This window comes from Leptidea sinapis, chromosome 1 (assembly GCF_905404315.1).
Source record: "Leptidea sinapis chromosome 1, ilLepSina1.1, whole genome shotgun sequence".
Lineage (NCBI taxonomy): Eukaryota > Metazoa > Arthropoda > Insecta > Lepidoptera > Pieridae > Leptidea > Leptidea sinapis.
Genome location: NC_066265.1, coordinates 17,044,516 through 17,064,766, shown reverse-complemented (window position 1 = coordinate 17,064,766; position 20,251 = coordinate 17,044,516). Strand labels below are relative to the sequence as shown.

Genomic DNA, 20,251 nt, shown 5'->3' with positions numbered 1-20,251 from the left:
CTCATACCAACACTACTAAATCCTATCCTTTATGTTCTATGTTGTGGGAAAATTAAATAACTAACTCTACGCGCAATATCAACATGGCAAAAAATTGCAATACCTACATTTAAAAGTAGAGTTAGTTATTTAATTGCGTCACAACATTAAAAATTAATTTTATAATTTCGAGCTTATATATAGTTATTTTCGGGGCCAATCTTCAGATGGCGCTAGTCTTCAAATAGACAGCTCAGAGGGCTCTCTTTTCCCTATATATTATTATACTCTTTGGTCATCAGTATTCAACTATTCAGTATTCGTGTTCGTGGGTGAACTAAGAACTTGTAAATTGTATTTTTCTTGGGTGTATCAGGTTGTGTAAAATTGTCTTTTCCTCTTCATTAATTCAAGTGAATTCTAGTCTGCTAATTAAGTTAGTAGATTTTGCAAAGTTTTGTGAAAAAAGTGAACCTACCCACCCGAAAGGTCAGTATTAGTATTTAGGATGACTCGATTCGAAGGTGAAGTCTTTGAATAATCTAGCACTTTCCACCAGAATCCGGACACTATATTTGTTTTTTTTTTATCGTCTTTAGCAGAATTATGCCTTAATATAAATGACTGGTTTCTTAATTACTTATCTTTCCATGGAAAACTTTCATAATATTACCTATGTCGTCATTGCACATTATCAATTATCATGGCGTTTAAATCAATAAACATCACCTAATAGTGTTCAATGGCGATAATTATTATTAATAGAATTATGCTAAATATATAAACAATCATCATTTCACTAATGTTCCTGTATCCCCCTAGCTGGGTCAGAGTGCATCTCTATCGCGATCGGTCCTGAGCATCGCTCTTGCTTTCACTCCAGGTCTTTCCGATGTTTTTCAGTTCGTCAATAACAGTCCACCGCCAGGTTTGCTTTGAATGTTTGCGTTTTCCTTGAGGGTTCCTGTCTATGGCTTGGCTCGGTATATGGTTGGGATCCGGATATCTGGAGTATGTGGCCTAACCAGCTCCATTTGCGGCGATTTATCTGTTGTTCGATTAGGACTTCATGACAGTGATTCTAAAGATGATCGTTGGAAATTTTGTTGGGCCAGTGAATACCAAGGATATTGCCAAGGCATTGGTTAACATAAACCTGAATATTTTCATGTTGAATTTATGTAAAATGTTGATCTCATGAGAAGAACATGCAAGAAACTCAATGGCCACTCTTTTCATTAAAATAGAGTATTTTACAATGGCTGTAATATACATAACAAATTAGTTTGTATCTCTGTGTCAGTTTCCGTCTCAAAGCCTTGCAAAGGTTGCTCAAGCTTTGGCAATCTGTGTAGAGCTATCACCTACAGTTCCTCCAGTCTCTGATAAAATTGTGGACATATTCCACTACCTCTGTACCAATGACTAATGGGCTGAGCTCATTTCCCCACACCTCATTTCTTGAGTCTTTCTAATATTATTTTTATGTCCTACTTTCCCTGCTTCCTCACTCAGGTTGCTCAATTTGTACTGCATATCTGCGCATTAAGTGGCATATATCATCGGCAAAGTCCAAAGACTCTAGATTACTTGTTATAACCCATTCTATACAGCTGAGCTTGTGATGTGTAAAATGTCATCATGAGTGACAAGAAAAAATGTAATCAATACAATCAATTATATAATACAAGCTATAAGACAGACATTGAGTTTAAAGTCATATGGGATAATTTACAATTATTTTGAATCCTTTAATATGCTAGAAGAAGATGAAACAGCCACAGTTGTCTAACAATCATGTGAAAAACTCTACCTGTGTTGGAAAATTATAAAACTATGTGTATGTGATTAGTATTGAAATATGATTTTATTATAAATTTATAACATTGTTGACATTTTTCTTTTGTTGTGACTCATAACTATGTAGTTGGTAGCTGGGGACTGTCTAGCAGTAGACTTCCTATTACTTGCCTCCCTCTCTTGAATCATGGGTCTGTCTTGTTTTGTTATAAGTCTATGTTTAAATCCATATGTTACAGAATATAAGAGCAATAATGTTGCTGGTGTGCAGCATGTGCTGTTTAGGTGAAAACACAAGCTTTAAATATGCAGAGTAATCCAACACATTTAAAAGTTCATACACATTTTTACTCATAAAATATGAGAACCAAGATAATAAACATTAATGTGTTGCCCGCAAGGAAAATCATTTGTTTTACAATATGTAAACTGCCATGTTGTCATGATTATTCATTGCATCTTGAGATGAGTTGCAATGATTCAAAAAGAAAAGTGTGCTAAAATACAGTAATCTCCCAGTATAATACTGTACACTTTTTCGTGTTTTCAATTATGCGACTCCTATCCACCAGATAATACGGGCATTCCCCATGTAATGTGGTTCCCCATTCCCCATACATATTTCTGTTCTGTGAAATTTATAATGATTTGTACAGTTCATAATTAGCTTCGCATACCTTTGCACATACATCAATTTTGTTATTAAATTATATTATTAAAATTGTGCATTAAAAACCTACCCAGCATAAAATACTTGTTACGAATTTACGAGGTCGTAAAAACGCGTTATAAGGGAACCCCTATAGTGCGGAACTATTTTATTTATTTATTTAGTTACACAAACAACACATAATTATACATTTAAAATTTTAGCAAGTACACAAGGGATAGTACAATATGACATGTCTTTACAGGTGTAAACAACATTTACAATAGTGCAAAAAGAATAACAAAGTTGAACAATTAAACATAAGAAAATTAAAGAAATGAAGAGTTAAACAAAAATGTTGATATTAAATGACTTAAATATATTTCTACTTTAAAAAAAAAGATTTCATAAATTTATAACTATACAACAATACAATAATTTACTACTTATATTTAACTTACATAACTAAGATCTTAATATTTTAATGCAGTCTTTCCCACATTATAGGGAAGACTACCTGTAATTTAAAAAAAAAGTAGAAAAAACCTCATCTTGTGTGCATGTATGAAAAAATTATTTATCATTGTCTAATTGATTGAAAGTTTTACTCATGAGTTCTGTCTATAGTTAGTGCTCACATGCATAATAGAAAGTATAACATGCATAGTCATAGGCTACTCGGAATTTATCATTGGTTATATGTAGGTATACATACATATGATTTATATATCATACTAGTTGGCCCGACAGACGTTGTTCTGTATATAATAAATAAAATAATGTTTTTTATGAATTTGTCAGTAATATATCATAACATCAAGAATTATTTCGTAAAATATGCTCCCTGTTGTTGTAATGAAATTGTTTTACAGCAGAACTGTCAAACCATGCGTCAATAAATTCTCTCATACGAAATATGTCCATACAAAGCAAATATCGTACGATGTGGGACACATCACAGGAAAACAAAATTGTTGTTTTTATTTAATTCCGAACACTCATATTTATTCACCTTTAAAACCTTCCTTGGACTTCCACAAATAATTCAAGACCAATATTAGCCAAATCAGTCCAGCTGTTCTCGAGTTTTAGCTAGACTAACAAACAGCAATTCATTTTTATATATATAGATGTATGTATAGCTTATATTAACAACTTTTTTTACAATTATTTGACATGCAATTTATATTGATTCATTTATTTACAGTTGCCTACAACATTGTGGTGTTAAACTGAATCAAAACGGCTTCGGAAAAGTTAAACAAGTCTGATCAGCCCAACTACAACACTATGTGTATGTACCAATCTATTATGTTTAATTACTAATGTAGTTTTTTTTTTCTTTTATGCAGCATTGTGTGGTGGACAATGTTCCAGAATCCAGGAGTATATCCAGGAGGTTTACATGTTTTAATATTATATATGTTGTTGTAACAGTGTTGTTGAATTTAGTTTCCCTATAGAATCTTAGACTTACCACCGTGTGGGCTTAAAAAATGTAAACAGTTACAATTACAACTATTTTCATTTAAATATGACAGTTTTACTAAGTAATGTAAATCTTTATTCGCATAAATGATAGGATATTACTTTGATTTTAAACATCTTTGAATGTAAATGATGATATGAAACTGAATCAAATAACATTGTTAGTAAAATGTTGTGTGCATCCAAACGTTTTGAGTTTGAGGAGATGTTGACTCGCCAAACTCTAGCACGAGTTTAGTCTCTGAGGAACACTAAAGAAAACTCAAAACATTTGGATAATTATGGATTACCGCAAAGTAACACCTACTTCAATAAATGTTGTATGCCGTCAATTTGTGTAAACCATGTGATGCATGCTACATCACTGCACCCGATTATTTCCTCAGTTGTTCATGATCATCATCATATTTACCAGTGGGAGGCTCCTATGCATAGGATGCCAGCTAGATAATGAGTACCACAATGGCATCTATTTCAGCTGTGAAGCAGTAATGTGTAAACATTATTGTGTTTTGGTCAGGGCGCCATAGCTAGTGAAATTACTGGGCAAATGAGACTTAACATCTTATGTCTCAAGGTGATGAGCGCAACTGTAGTGCCACTCAGATTTTTTGGATTTTTCAAAAACCCTTGCACTGCATTGTAATGGGCAGGAAGTATCATTTTCCATCAGCTGAATGTCCTGCTTGTCTTGTCCCTTATTATCATTAAAAAAATGTAATCCACAATAATTTTTTATATTGTGTCCATAAACAGCAGCTGTACACTCTATTAGTCATTTGTTATTTAAAATCTGTTTACAGATCATAAGATATCAGATTCTAGATTTTTTTCTTAAAATAGCATCATGTAAAGTGATTCATTTCAAATAAATTCATCTGTTATATATATATGTAATCTAAAACAATATATATCAATAATAAATGGTATATTTTCTCCCTCTCTACAATTTCAATAGATTCATTGATCCCTGCCTGATAAAAAATTTGCAGTCAAAACATTTCTTGTGCACATATACATCTACAGCTGTTTACAGTTTGCTTTTGATCATTCTTTTGGGTTCGAATCCCGGTAGGTAGGTGCAAGCATTTATATGATGAATATGGATGTTTGTTTCGAGTCATGGATGCTTAAATGTATTTATGTATGTTTAAGTAAGTAAATTGAATTAAATATATCGTTGTCTTGCAACCCATAACACAGGCTATAATATATGCTTAATTTGGGGTAAGATAATTTGTGTAAAAAGTGTGTCAATATTATTATTATTCTAATTTCTTAACTGCTAATGCAGTGAGTAACAGACTTATCACCCACCATCTAATGAGAGTTACCTTTTTTTTATGATAATAAGGGACGAGACGAGCAGGACGTTCAGCTGATGCTAATTGATAAGCCCTGCCCATTACAATGCAGTGCCGCTCAGGATTCTTGAAAAACTCAAAAATTCTGAGCGGCACTACAATTGCGCTCGTCGCCTTGAGACATAAGATGTTCAGTTTTTTTTTATATGAGAGGGGGCAAACGGGCAAGAGGCTCACGGGATGGGGAGAGGTGAGGCAACCGCCCATGGACATCCGCAACAACAGGTGTGTCAAGAAATGCGTTGCCGGCCTTTAAGGTGGGAGTATGCTTTTTTTTTGAAGGTCCCTAAGTCGTATCTGTTCGGGAAGACCGCTGCCGGTAGTTGATTCCACAAAGTGGCTGTGAGAGGCAAGAAATTTCGAAGAAAACGCGCAGTTGTGGAATGCCAGACGTCTACGTGATGCGGATGGTACTTTGCACATAATGTCCGATGGTGGAATTCGGCCGCTAGAATCAACCCGAACAGCTCCTCTGAGCACTCCCCGTGATAAATGCGGTAGAAGATGCAGAGAGAACCCACATCTCTACGCAATGCTAGAGAATCAAGCCGATCGGAGATGACTTGATCGTCGATGATTCGAGCCGCTCTTCGTTGTATGCGGTCAAATGGAAGAAGCTGGTACTGGGGAGCACCCGCCCAGAGGTGAGAACAGTACTCCATGTGAGGCCGAATTTGCGCCTTATAAAGTTGCAGGCGGTGGCTTTTAGTGAAGTACGGTCTCGCCTTACTGAGTACACCAAGCTTTTTAGAGGCCAGTTTGGCCTTCTCTTCCAAGTGACCACGGTACTGAACGTCGCTCGATATATCGACGCCAAGTATGCCAATACAGGCTGTGGCAGTTAGAGGAGTGATCTCGAATCGAGTGGATACGACAAAGGGAGACTTTTTTGTGGTGAACGCACAAACTTGTGTCTTCTTGGGGTTGAATTGGACTAAATTTTGTCGGCCCCATTCCGAGACTTTGCAAAGCATAGTCTCGATTTCAGACACAAGTTTGTTCCGGTTCTCGTCGACGCTATCCCGGGACATGTTGGCACGGCCGGTGTAGGAAGCATACCCCGTGCTGTCGTCTGCATAGCAATGAATATTGCTGATTTGTAGCATATCATTGATATGCAGAAGAAACAGCGTAGAGGATTGCACACAGCCTTGCGGGACACCAGCGTTTATGGGTTTTAAGTCAGTCTCATTTTCCCAGTAATTTCACTAGCTACGGCGCCCTTTAGACCGAAACACAGTAATACACGCTTACACATTACTGCTTCACGACAGAAATAGGCGCCGTTGTGGTACCCATAATCTAGCCGGCATCCTGTGCAAAGGAACCTCCCACTGGTAAAGCTACAGCTACAGGGCATTCTCACAGGTTCCGCGTGTGAAGCCTGACTAAGGCTCTTCACTCATGGCAGCTATAATATATATCAAATCAAATCAAAATCAGTTTATTCACGTAGGTCACGGAAATAACACGTCTTATGAATGTAAAAAAAAATCTTATTGAATCTACCGCTACTTCGTAAAGGGTTGGGCTGATGAGAAGAAGTAGCAAGAAACTCATTGCCACTCTTTTATGTCAAGATTTACATTTACGAATCGATTTACAAATCGTTTCAATTACAATATAATATGTAAAATGACGCAACAAACATACTCAAACGTCAAATAGTCAATGTCTTACTTATTACTTATAGCATGATACATCTCATTACATCTCAGAGGGATATTAGGGAACATACAAACATACATTCTCTTTTATAAATATAGATAGATAGATAGATTGCACAAGTCTCAAGTCTCGAGCGTCATCCTAAACATACAAGTAGTGCCATAGTTATGTGTCATAATATTTTAACAAAATTGTTTGGTCAGCCACGTGCGCCAGAACCGGTTAATACCGAAACCGGATAATGATTACATTGAGGTTTGTGATAATTACAATCATTATTATTACTGTAATGTGGAGCGCGTTAGACAAGCTTTTAAATGTGAGGCTTTCAATGATTATATTAACCTGTATATGTATAACAACAATGAAACGATGTAGGAAATGTAATAATAATTGGAGTCTGGTGGCCGCGTTGGCTTGTTCTGTTAAGTGTATGTCAGATAAAGAGGAAGAGAACACTGCAAAGCAGCTCGAATTGTCGGGGGCCCAGTGCTCTGTCAACGGCTGGAGCACTTGGCGTTCAGCAGAGACGCAGAGTGTTCCGAAGACCTTTTTCACCTGATTCCTCACGCTGAATTCCACCTTCGCACGACACGCCACAAATTAGGATATCATCACCACCATCTGGATGTGTGGGTATCCTCCGCAGTGTGGTTTTCAAGGAGCTTTCTTCCTCGTACTACAAAGCTGTGGAACGGGCTTCCTTGTGCGGCGTTTCCGGGACGATACGACATGGGTACCTCCAAAAAAAGCGCGTACACCTTCCTTAAAGACCGGCAACACACCTGTGATTCCCCTGGTGTTCCAAAAGAATTCGGGTGGCGGTGATCACTTAACACCAGGTTGTAAAAAGGTACACTCGCCTGAGCTCGCCGGTGTCCCAGGATGAAACTTGGCTAGATAGGTAATATTTGTAGATATTATATTATTTTACTGGTGCCTGAGTTAGTGTTTTGCATTGAACAAGTAGTCAACATTATCTTCTAATATATAAAATTCTAGTGTCATGCTGTTAAACATTGAACTCCTCCGAAACGGCTAGACAAAATTTCATGAGCATCATGAAATTTTGAGTGCATATTGGGTAGGTCTGAGAATCGGACAATATCTATTATTCATCCCCCTAAATGTTAAGGATGGTCGATTTTTTTTTTACATTTTTTTTTAAATTTGTTTGATTATGAGTCAGCATTAAAAACACATACAACTTCAAATTTTCACCCATCTACGATCAACAGTTACTTTTGTATCGCGATTTTAATATCGGCAATACAACGTTTGTTAGGTCAGCTAGTATAATATAACACTTTCGATAGTGCAGTTGATATAATCTGTCAATATAGCGGTCGCATTGTCAAGGTCACAGTGCGGGACCGAAGGACATAATCTATGTAACTTCATCGATCTTTCGGCCCCGTGGCCGTACCGCGGACGCGCCGCGCGGTCTCGCTGAAGCGGTGACTCAGTCGCTTTCCACAATGCACGATTGACGTCACAGTTGCCACGTGATGCAACAACAGAGTTAACACTTACGTACATCCCCTTCCGGAAGGTTCGATGGGGAAGTAAAGGAATTTATAACAATAATATTATTGAATAGATGAGGGGCGGTCGAGTGTAGGTATGCGATCATTGTATTGTACAACGAAGGCCCGTATTGCAGAGGGTGACGCAATACATAAGAAATTTTCAAGTGTAATGATGTCTGTTTCATGCACCGTTTTAAGTCATTGACAATCGTGTATGTGTTGTGAAACGTTATTAAAAACCTTTTGTAAATGCCCAGGGCAAAGAATATGTAAACTATTACTAACATGTACAGAAGTCTCACTCCCTAAAATCAATTAAATAAATAGGGATTCTTGTGGGCTAACAATAATATGGAATTCAGATCGCACCGTGCTACATTTTTATTCACCTACTAGTTAGTTTTGAATATGTAAATGATCGGACAGCCTGGGACTAGATTGTGATTATTTTATAGCGATAGAAATAACTGTACAATATTGTATATTTTTATTGAAAAGAGCGCAAAAAAAATGCTGGGAGAGTTTCTTGCGCCGCTTCTTCTCTCTCAGAGCGCCATTTGTTTCCGAAGCGGTAGTAGTATCTAGTAGTTATTAGAAATGACATCAAAAAGAATTCTAAAGGAATCAATTTTGAGAAAATAAATGCCTTTTAGTTACCTCTCTTTCTAGCGCGTGACTCTTACCTCTTCTGACGACATTAGGGTTGTCTTCTTAACCGAAAACTGTACCTACCTGGTATATAAGGTCATCTTATAAAAATTGCTCAGTTTTTCCTATAATATAAATAGGGATTATAATAATTTAGGGATATAGATCTTTTAATATAGGGATAATTTTAAAACAATATTCTTTCGTTCTCAAACCTATGTTAGCTGCAGATAGTAATATATGCGTTGGAAGACTACGACATAGTCAAACCTACTTAGTATAGGAAATAAATAGGTAGATATCATGAATGGTACCAAAGTACCGACTTTATCTTTTGTGGGGCGATGTATATGCTTTTACAACAGGATCCCAGAAAATGTTCAAAACAAAAGTATTACGTTATTCAAAAGATTTGTTAAAAAGCGTGTGGTAAAGGTTACTATAAAATAAATGACTTTCTTAATAATACCACAGATTGGGATGGAGCGACCGCCCTCAGGCTATTAAATAATAAGTTTAATTGTACAATGTTACTTTAATTGTAAAACATATTTTTGATGAAAAAAAAAGCCCGCTGAGTTTGTTGCGCCCATTCTTCTCAGGCCTGAGGCATTGATTTTGGAATAGGTGGTAGTTTTTTGACTTTCAATAAGTGATTTCACATCCTATTTTGAATAAAAATATTTGAATTTGAATCTCGCGTGCGCTAAGAATATATTTACCCTACAGAGCGCGTGCGTCACTGCTCGCTCGTGAGTCCCTACTGAATAGCCCCGTCAGTGTTGCCAGGTACGAAAGTTGAAAATGCGGTAGCAGTACTTTAAAAATGCGGATTTAAAACAAAAAAAGCGGAACTTCTTGTTTTAACATTATATATTAACATGAACAATCGATAATGTACCTAACATTATCGATTGTTCTTTCTCCATAAGCTTCATTTTTTAATATGTTTATTCATACCAGGAAAAGAGATTTTATAAATTAAAGGGAATATGTCAGTGATCATAAAAAATTTTAGTGTTTAAAAGGAATTTTATTCTTAATCCTTATTCGATGGAAAACACATCCTCAGCATTGTCTCCCGACTCTTCGACCTCTGCTTTTGGAATGTTGTAAATCTGTTTGACAGTGATCTTTGCCAACATGTTTGAAGAAGATTTGAAATTTTTGGAACAGCCCCTCATTTTTTCTTACAGCCTAGTCCGCCAAATGAACTCCATTGACTGTTGGTGTAATTAGACGATTTCGCTTGTCAGTTTTTATATTATTTTTTTTTGAAAATTTCCTCTCATAATCTGCATTTGAAATAGGAACTGACAGAGCTGTGAGCGCGAAGTTAGGAAGATTTGTGAACAGCCGTTCACCAATTTCGTCTTTCACCATTCATTCAATAAGTCACCATTTTTTCGGGTACTACTGTTACAACAGTCTTTTCAGAATGGAAGTATTCATTCAACCGAGTAAATTTTCAACTTGTTCAAAGTTGAACATGACATGGAACTAACTAGTCTCAAAAAAAGCGGAACCGCGTCAGTTAAAAGCGGAAGGCGGTCCATTATCACGAAAGGCGGTGTAAAAAGCGGAAAAGCGGTACATCTGGCAACGCTGAGCCCCGTTGATGTGGCCGCCGCGTGTACGATTTCGATACCTACACAGACAGGCCTACCTAGGGTTCATCTGGGGCAGTAGTTCCACCTCACCAAGGTATTTCTGCCGCTAAACACTGGTGCACTTGTACTTATATGGTATCACTTTGATGATTGCGATTGACAGTGCAGTTACAGTACATACTAAGTCTCAGGTCACGGACGCAGAAGAGGACTCTTATCGTATTGTGTCTGTTATATGACGCACATGACGTCGCTCTATACATAACTATCTTTAGTTAACAACAAATTTAGTGCAGAATGAAGAGGACATTTTCATTTCCTTAAAATAATGATTTCCAATATAAATATACTGATTTGATTTGATTTTGTATTGAACAGCATTATGTATATACCTGCATATGCATGTGGGAGTTACAATAAACAAAAGATTCGACCTTCGGCGCTAACGATCCCCGATGCTGGCCGCCGGGTGGCGGATACCAACTGCCCACACTATTCTCATTAGTTCATATAGCTTATGTAATTACCGTTCGTTGGAACTATCTGTAGGTATGCTATTAGGACCGACATCGGAGCGATGCAGTTCCGCGAATCTGAGTCGCACGAAATATATCATTAGTTAGTGCGCATGTGTGGCCCAGGCTCAGACTACAGTTCCTGTGATTACTGTGAGACGCGACACCTTCACAACGATCTGGAATAGTTCAGTGTTTGTCTGGACGTCTCCGTGAACACTTGTTATCCTGTGACAGTATATAACAACATATTGTCAACTTATTTGCGTCGCCGGGTCATGTTGAACGTAATTTTGTATATTTTGTGTTGTAGTGTTGAATGTTTGTACTACAATGAATAATGTACAAGGTAATTATTTAGTCTGTTCGACAGATGTTAATTCCCGAGGCTGACGTATCACTGTCACCCCGTGGTAACAACACTCCAGCTCCGTCGCGCTCGGGTTTCGACTTTCATTTACGACTCTACTTGATTTACCTTTCGGCTGTAAAGTTTAAGGAATTGTAAAATGAAAGTATTATTTATTTTTCATTAAATCAATATCCCCACGGTCTTTCTTTTCAAGTAAAACTGACTCCCTTCATCAATAACTATTGCGATGACCAAACAATACAGTTCTCGTCAATCCCAAAATGTATATCAACATAAACCGTCGACAGGCACTGAAGTTGACAACACATGTTGTTCTCTCGTGCTCCTGATGACGGGCGAAGCTTGTTGTTGAGAGCGGAGACTACGGGTTGAGCTGGCCAGCGTGGCCCGTGTGTCGCCCACTCAGTATTCAAATACCTTTATTCATAATAGGATATGAAATCACTAATTGAAAGCCAAATCATTATCAACAACTTGTCGACCTATATAGCCGAATGGTTAGTGACCCTCACTACTAAGCTAGACGTCCCGGGTTCGAATCCCGGTAGGTGCATTCATTTATACGATGGATGTTTGTTTCCGAGTCATAGATGTTTATATGTATTTATGTATGTTTAAGTAAGTATATTGTATTAAATATATCGTTGTCTTGTAAGTGTGTCAATATTTAAAAAAAACAACGTGCGATTTATCATGACTTGTTTCTATTTGCAGATCAACAGGGTGGCTACCCACAGGCTGGTTACCCACAGCCGGGCTACCCGCAGGCTGGTTACCCTCCACCACAAGCTGGCTACCCAGCCCCGCAAGCCGGCTACCCCCCGGGGTCGTATCCTCCTCCGCAGCCGGGGTTCCAGCCGGGCGGCGGCTACGGCGGCGCGGGCTATGGCGAGGTGAGCTCCGACTGCTGTCTTACTTGGACCTTACCTGTGGGAGGCTCCGGCTAGTTTATGGGTTACCTGAACGGCGCCTATTTCTGCCGTGAAGCAGTAACTTGTACACATTACTATTTCGGTCCGAAGGGCGCCGTAGCTAGTGACTTTAATGGGCAAATGAGACCTAACATCTTATGTCTCAAGATGACGAGCGCAATTGTTGTGCTGCTCAGAATTTTTGGGTTTTTCAAGAATCCTGAGCGGCACTGCATTGTCATGGGCAAGGCGTTTCAATTACCACCAACGTCCTGCTCGTCTCGTCCCTTAATTTCATAAAAAAAACCTGACGCCGTTCATATCGCCGTTCGGATCTGCTTCACAGGTGATGCCGGCTCAGCGGTCTATTATCTTTGATATGTGATTGTTTGCACTCAGGATGCGGACGGTGTGGCAATCTCGTTTTCATTCCAGTAGAATGGTGGCTTGTTGAATGCGAATGAATTTATTTATTTATTTTATTTATTTTTACATAATCCACAGCTCTTAAAAATATTTAAAAAACATTAATATGATCTGACAGCCATAAGGGGATTAACATTTTAAAGGCCTTAATTTTAAGCAATCGACACAGTAAAACGCCATGATTGTATTCAGTATGTGTCAGTTTATGTATTTACATACACAAATATATAAATGTGCATATGTGTGTGTGTGTGTGTGTGTGTGTGAGTGTGTGTGTGTGTGTGTGTATTCGTTCTTATACGATAAATACACAGGATTTAATTTAATTTGAATATGTATATGATACATTTGTTATGAACTTGGCATATTTCTAACGTCTCTGATGAGATGGCTTGTGTGTCTCTAAGTTCTAGCTTGCCCAATGTTTTATAATGCACGTGCTTGAAGTCCTGGGTATAATAAATTAGAGCGATTGTTTAGGGTCCGCGGGCACCTAAAAGCCAAAGCCGAATTCATGACTCATTCATCTGTGCATCGATAACGCTGGGTGTCACACACAGCTTCACGGCGTCCCGCAGCCCGGTCGGGCCACACATAGATATTTTTTTTATGGAAAAAGGAGGACAAACGAGCGTACGGGTCACCTGGTGTTATGTAATCACCGCCGCCCACATCACGGAATCACAGGAGCGTTGCCGGCCTTTAAGGAAGGTGTACGCGCTTTTTCGAAGGTACCATGTCGTATCGTCCCGGAAACACCGCACAAGGAAGGTCATTACACAGCTTTGAAGTACGTGGAAGAAAGCTCCTTGAAAACCGCACTGTGGAGGACCGCCACACATCGAGATGGTGGGGATGATATCCTAACTTGTGGCGTTAGCGAAGGTGGAATTCGGCGGCAGGAATCAGGTGAAACAGCTCTTCGGAACACTCCCCGTGATAAATGCGGTAGAGGACGCACAATAAAGCGATGTCTCTACGCAGCGCCAAGTGATCCAGCCGTCGCCAGAGCACTGGGTGCCCGACAATTCGAGCTGCTCTGCGTTGCACGCGGACAAATTGATCGAACTGAAACTGGGGTGCGCCAGACCAGAGATAACAGCATTACTCCATATGTGGCCGAACCTGCACTTTGTACAACGCTAGAATGTGGGACGCCCAGTTACAATTGGCCCAATTGGCTTCGAAGTAACTGGGCGTTTTAAATTTGGCTTTGATCTCCAAATGGCCGCGGAATTGGCAATCGCTCAAGATTTCGAGACCCAGAAGTCCGATAATAGGCGAGGCTTTAAGGGTAGTGTTGTCGAAGAGCGGTGATACGACAAATGGGGTTTTTTAGTGATAAACTTACCCCATTCCGCGACCGAGAGAGAACTCGATAGAAGACACAAGTTTCTTACGGGACTGGTCAACGATTTCCCTAGAGTGCCCTGTATGGCCCGTGTATACGGCATTGTATTTTTTTACGCGAACGTTATATATTTTTTTGGCGCACTCTTTGTACGGCACAGTGCGGCGCGGTCTGTCAGATCTACGAGGATATTTTGTGTGTCAGACTTTTTGCGCGTCGATTGTGTTACTGAATATAATATCGGTTTTATTATCACAGACTAAAAATTGCGGTACGGATAGTCTGTCGTCTGTGATAGGCCTAAACGACTGATGATCCGGCGCCACAGATACAACCGTACAACGTAGGGTCTATTGAGTTGTGTCGACCTCTCACACCTTGACACATGACATGGTGCTGGTCCAGGAGGCCACGCCGTCACCTAGCGACCGGTGCGCGGCGGAAACTATGGGCTGGCCGGTTTGTGTCAATGTCGGTATCTTGTTACATGTGCTCATTTTGTATTACAATTCGACCTTCATTGGCGAATATTTTATATCATTTTTGATTAGTTTATTCATTAAATGTTTACAGTATTATAAATATTTTTTTGAAAATATCTCTCCTCGCAATTTTAATTTTAACCTTCGATAGGATTACCGTAAAACCTGTTTTTATAACAACTCGGAGGACTCTACATAAAAAACTGTATCTGCAAATTAAATAAACCTGTTTATATATTATTTATTGGATACAAATTTATATTGGGGGGAAGTGGTAAGAGGTGTATTAGTGCTGATAAGAGTGTTTTTCTTGTAATTTAAATAAAAACATTAAAAGGGCCCTATGCTGACCTTTTTCTTCAGCTGCTAAAGACTGATACATTTGAAAGATAATCACAGCTAATGCATCTAAATAGTACCAAACAGTTTTGTTAAGTTATTGACACGACGTTGCAGGCGGGGTACGGCGGGCCCGGCACCCTGGGCGACGATGCCGACGTCAAGGGCTTCGACTTCAATGAGCAGACCATTCGGAAGTCGTTCATCAGGAAGGTGAGTTTGTCTATCATTTCACACTATTTTTTAACTAAGACTGATTGTAATACTAGTCGGGGTGATACTGTGTGCATCTGTTGCAGGTGTACTCCATCCTGATGTGCCAGCTGCTGGTGACGTTTTCGTTCGTGGCGCTCTTCACCTTCCACGAGCCCACCAAGCTGTGGGTGCAGCGCAACACTTACCTCTTGTACGTACCGAACCCTCACTATCCAATTTAGATACCAGTATTCGTGGAACTTAATTAACAAATTGTACAGTTTCTGTGTCTATGCCTTGGGGTTTTTCTTTTGTCAGAGACTCACAAGTTTCCAAATAGCAGTCCACGTTTTTTTTTTATTTGATTAATCCCGAAAACATACCTAATAAAATACGTAGTAGTAGGACTAAAGTATACCTACTGTGTCTATATCGATTTTTATTTAATATACGTGGGGGAAAATTTTGCAAGCTGGCCTGGTGGAAATTGAAAACTGCCATCATTTTACATGTGTTCTGAGCAGGCCTTCATCGTCCTGGTATCAGGTGCAGGTTTACATAAATGTATCCTTCGAGGTCACTGAGTGTTTTGACGCATGTGTGTCTCCCTTGCAGCTGGATTGCGTTTGTGGTGATGTTCGTGTGTCTGATCGTGATGGCGTGCTGCGGTGACGTTCGTAGGCGTGCGCCCACCAACTTCATCTTCCTGGGGATATTCACGCTGGCCGAGAGCTTCCTCATGGGTGTCGTCACCAGCATGTACCAGAGCGACGCGGTAAGCATGACACACACATTCTCGGTACTCTGTTGTTACCCACTGCATGAAACACACTCTCTTTCTACTCTGTTGTTACCCACTGCATGAAACACACTCTCGCTACTCTGTTGTTACCCACTGCATGAAACACACTCTCGCTACTCTGTTGTTACCCACTGCATGAAACACACTCTCGCTACTCTGTTGTTACCCACTGCATGAAACACACTCTCGCTACTCTGTTGTTACCCACTGCATGACACACACTCTCTCTACTCTGTTGTTACCCACTACATGAAACACACTCTCTCTACTCTGTTGTTACCCACTGCATGACACACACATTCTCGGTACTCTGTTGTTACCCACTTCATGAAACACACTCTCTCTACTCTGTTGTTACCCACTGCATGAAACACACTCTCTCTACTCTGTTGTTACCCACTGCATGAAACACACTCTCGCTACTCTGTTGTTACCCACTGCATGACACACACATTCTCGTTACTCTGTTGTTACCCACTGCATGACACACACATTCTCGGTACTCTGTTGTTACCCACTGCATGAAACACACTCTCTCTACTCTGTTGTTACCCACTGCATGAAACACACTCTCGCTACTCTGTTGTTACCCACTGCATGACACACACATTCTCGGTACTCTGTTGTTACCCACTGCATGAAACACACTCTCGCTACTCTGTTGTTACTCACTGCATGACACACACATTCTCGGTACTCTGTTGTTACCCACTGCTTGAAACACACTCTGGCTACTCTGTTGTTACCCACTGCATGAAACACACTCTCGCTACTCTGTTGTAACCCACTGCATGACCCACACAATCTCGCTACTCTGTTGTTACCCACTGCATGACACACACACTAGCTACTCTGTTGTTACCCACTGCATGAAACACACACTCGCTACTCTGTTGTAACCGACTGCATGACCCACACAATCTCGCTACTCTATTGTTACCCACTCCATGAAACACATTCTCGGTACTCTGTTGTTACCCACTGCATGACACACACTCTCGCTACTCTGTTGTTACCCACTGCATGATACATACACTCGCTACTCTGTTGTTACCCACTGCATGAAACACACTCTCGCTACTCTGTTGTTACCCACTGCGTGACACACACACTCATTACTCTGTTGTTACCCACTGCATCACACACACACTCGTTACTTTGTTGTTACCCACTGCATGACCCTCACATTCTCGTTACTCTGTTGTTACCCACTGCGTGACACATACACTCGTTACTCTGTTGTTACCCACTGCATCACACACACACACTCGTTACTCTGTTGTTACCCACTGCGTGACACATACACGAGGGTTCATTACGATTTAATGTTGGATACAACCATGTATGATTATCATCATCATTTATTGTAAAATGTATGTACAAAATCATTGGCACTGGTGACTGGTGACAGGTGCTGATGGCGGTGGGCATCACGGCGGCAATCTGCCTCACGCTGACGCTGTTCGCGATGCAGTCCAAGTGGGACTTCACGGCGATGGGCGGCATTCTGCTGTGTTGCACCGTGGTGCTGTTGCTCTTTGGTGAGTGACATGGACACACACACACACACATACGTGTATTACAGTAGCTGTACACCAATGTAAAAAATCCTCGGTGGACTTGAATATTACTCTATGATGCCTTTTATTCAGTTAAAGGCGAACTTGAACGTGAATAGGCAATTCATTAATTTGTCCATGTTTCAAAGTACTTCTAAACACCCACTGAATGTTTACTTAATGTGTGAGCTGGCTAGAGTATCAGACGAGCGTACAATACGGGCAATAATTTCAGGAATAATCGCAATGTTCATCCCGAAGAACAACGTGGTGACGCTGGTGTACGCGTCGCTGGGAGCGCTTCTGTTCTCCGTGTACCTGGTGTACGACACGCAGCTGATGATGGGCGGAAAGCACAAGTACTCCATCTCGCCCGAGGAATACGTCTTCGCCGCGCTCAACCTGTACCTCGACATCATTAACATCTTCATGTACATCCTGACCATCATTGGCGCAGCCAGGGACTAAGCTGTCACCTGTCTTCTGTCAACTGACAACTGTCACACCGGCTAATGTCATAATATAATGTGGCCAGTAATAAAGTCTACTCAATATATTTGTTTCTCGAATATACAAAAATTAACGTAATACTTATTTGATTCTCATGTTTTTATTACTTAAATATTAGATTATAACATTCCAATGTTTGTAACTGACGTTAGCCATTAATAATTAATTATTATACTTAGAGGAAAATAATGTTCTGTTTTTTTTTGAGTTTTTGTGTAGACTGATTGTTTTCGTTTTTAATTATTTAAAGAGGGGTGGACCGTGGATAGTATTATATTTATGATTATAAGTCATTAAGATATGATATGCTGCTGTTTTTTTTTTTTTCAATAATTTCTGAGCGATTAGCGCCGAAGAATTTGAAGAACAAAACATAACAAAGTTGTTCCACGGCACACAACTGGTAGTGTTTGTATCACTTGCAAAACGACAATGAACTACCTTTGAGCAGCAAATATTAATACTTGATATTATATACTTCATGTGCTTTTTATGAAATGATAATTGTTAACACAACTACGACAATAATGTTAAGTCTAAGAGTAGAGTGTGCTGTGTGTCACTGGGCCCGGCAGTAGGCGTGGGGGGAGGGGGGATTGTGTAAAGACACGTGTAAACCCAAAGAGCCAATCAGCGTTTTGTTAGCTCAACGCGCGCCTGAGACCGACCAATGAGAAGCGTGCTCTCGATATGTCCCAGTATATATGTCACCTGTTGAAGCGTTTTATAACAAATGGCAGACGTAAGGTCAGCAAATTAACTCACTCAATCTCGATAAACAATAATAATTAATGTTATTAACAAGAGATCTGTTGGTTAGTAATTTGTTTGGCAACAATAGAGTTTGTTTAGTGGTCTGTAATAATGCGGCCATTTGTACAACGCTCGCCGGGACCCGCCGCTTTGCGTGTGCACTGCAGTACGTACACTTCTATCCGTTTCTTATGTTCATAGTCCGTCTTTAAGTAACATTCAGTCAATATTTTATTTTGTAATTTTATAACTTACTGTAATTAATATCTACCTACTTATATATTTCTATATAAATGTATATGTAATTAATAATACTTTCCCAAACTTGTCTATATTTAGGATCGTATTCCTGATTGGCTGGTTTGTTGATGCACTATCAAGGAAATTCGACTAAGAGTAACTTAAATGCCTCAATTGGATATTATCTATTGTGTTGGTAATGTTGTTTATAAATATAGGCAAGTATGGGATGACGCGGTATAGTCTAACACCGCGTCTAATTGTTTTGTTTGTAATATAACTGATGATAGCTACCCCTTGGTGTGATGCTTTAATAAAGATTCTATCACAGATACGGAGAGTGAGTTTTATTTGTCCTGTTCTGCCCTCACATTAAGATATAAAAACAATCGCATAACAGTATTTTTTCTCAGATAGCGTTGATGGTTAATGCTTCAAAGAACTGCAAGAGAGCGGCCGATGTAACTATAATATGAATATTTTTTTTTTAAATGATAACCCTCCTTTCTGGGTATATTTCACAAATTAAATTTGAAAACAAAATTTATGAACGATGCGGGGCGATGGAAAAAAGAATGAAGCCATAACCTGAGATTTGAACAAGGTATAAAAGATTTATCAACGATACGTCATTCGAACCGTTGCAGTTGGCTCAGTGGAAGAGCGCTCGCACTGAACGCGACAGGTCGCGGGTTTGAGACCCGCATCGTTTATAAATTTTGTTTTCTTAATAATTTGTGTATCTATAATATGTCAGATATGTAGGTAACGACGCTCTTATTGGGTACATGGTTCGCACCGACGCGGACTTGTCGCCCTAGCCATGTTGCAGTTAATGTTTATCAATGGTTTTATAGAGGTATAAGAAAATTATTTATTACCGCATTTATCACGGGGAGTGTTCCGAAGAGCTAGCTGTTTAACCTGATTCCTGCCGCCGAATTCCATCTTCGCACGACTCGCCACAAGTTAAAATATCATCCCCACCATCTGGAAGTATGGCGGTCCTCCACAGTGCGGTTTGCAAGGAGCTTTCTTCCGCGTACTACAATGCTGTGGA

General features: G+C 39.6%; 1 protein-coding gene across 3 annotated transcripts; it reads left to right on the top strand.

Annotated features, from left to right (window-relative positions):
* Positions 1-279: 279 nt before the first annotated feature.
* On the top strand, positions 280-19,529 carry LOC126969943 (protein lifeguard 1-like). 3 transcript variants are annotated; one of them, XM_050815589.1, is made up of 8 exons: positions 280-468; positions 3,781-3,827; positions 12,338-12,516; positions 15,250-15,345; positions 15,432-15,538; positions 15,943-16,102; positions 17,541-17,670; positions 17,924-19,529. In XM_050815589.1, exons 2-8 carry the CDS (start codon positions 3,797-3,799, stop codon positions 18,154-18,156), a joined length of 936 nt encoding a protein of 311 aa, XP_050671546.1. In that variant the 5' UTR covers positions 280-468; positions 3,781-3,796; the 3' UTR covers positions 18,157-19,529. The 3 variants fall into 3 exon arrangements, with proteins under 3 accessions (XP_050671546.1, XP_050671560.1, XP_050671554.1); XM_050815603.1 differs by lacking the exon at positions 3,781-3,827 and adding an exon at positions 3,636-3,722 and having other exon boundaries at positions 281-468; XM_050815597.1 differs by lacking the exons at positions 280-468; positions 3,781-3,827 and adding an exon at positions 11,447-11,599.
* Positions 19,530-20,251: the final 722 nt, after the last annotated feature.

Bases quoted from the DNA above. Each gene is read 5' to 3' on its own strand.
- LOC126969943 (XM_050815589.1), top strand. From the start codon at position 3,797: ATGTTCCAGAATCCAGGAGTATATCCAGGAG. The intron at 3,828-12,337 runs GTTTACATGTTT...TTCTATTTGCAG, and splicing joins TCCAGGAGTATATCCAGGAG to ATCAACAGGGTGGCTACCCA. The intron at 16,103-17,540 runs GTAAGCATGACA...GACTGGTGACAG, and splicing joins GCATGTACCAGAGCGACGCG to GTGCTGATGGCGGTGGGCAT.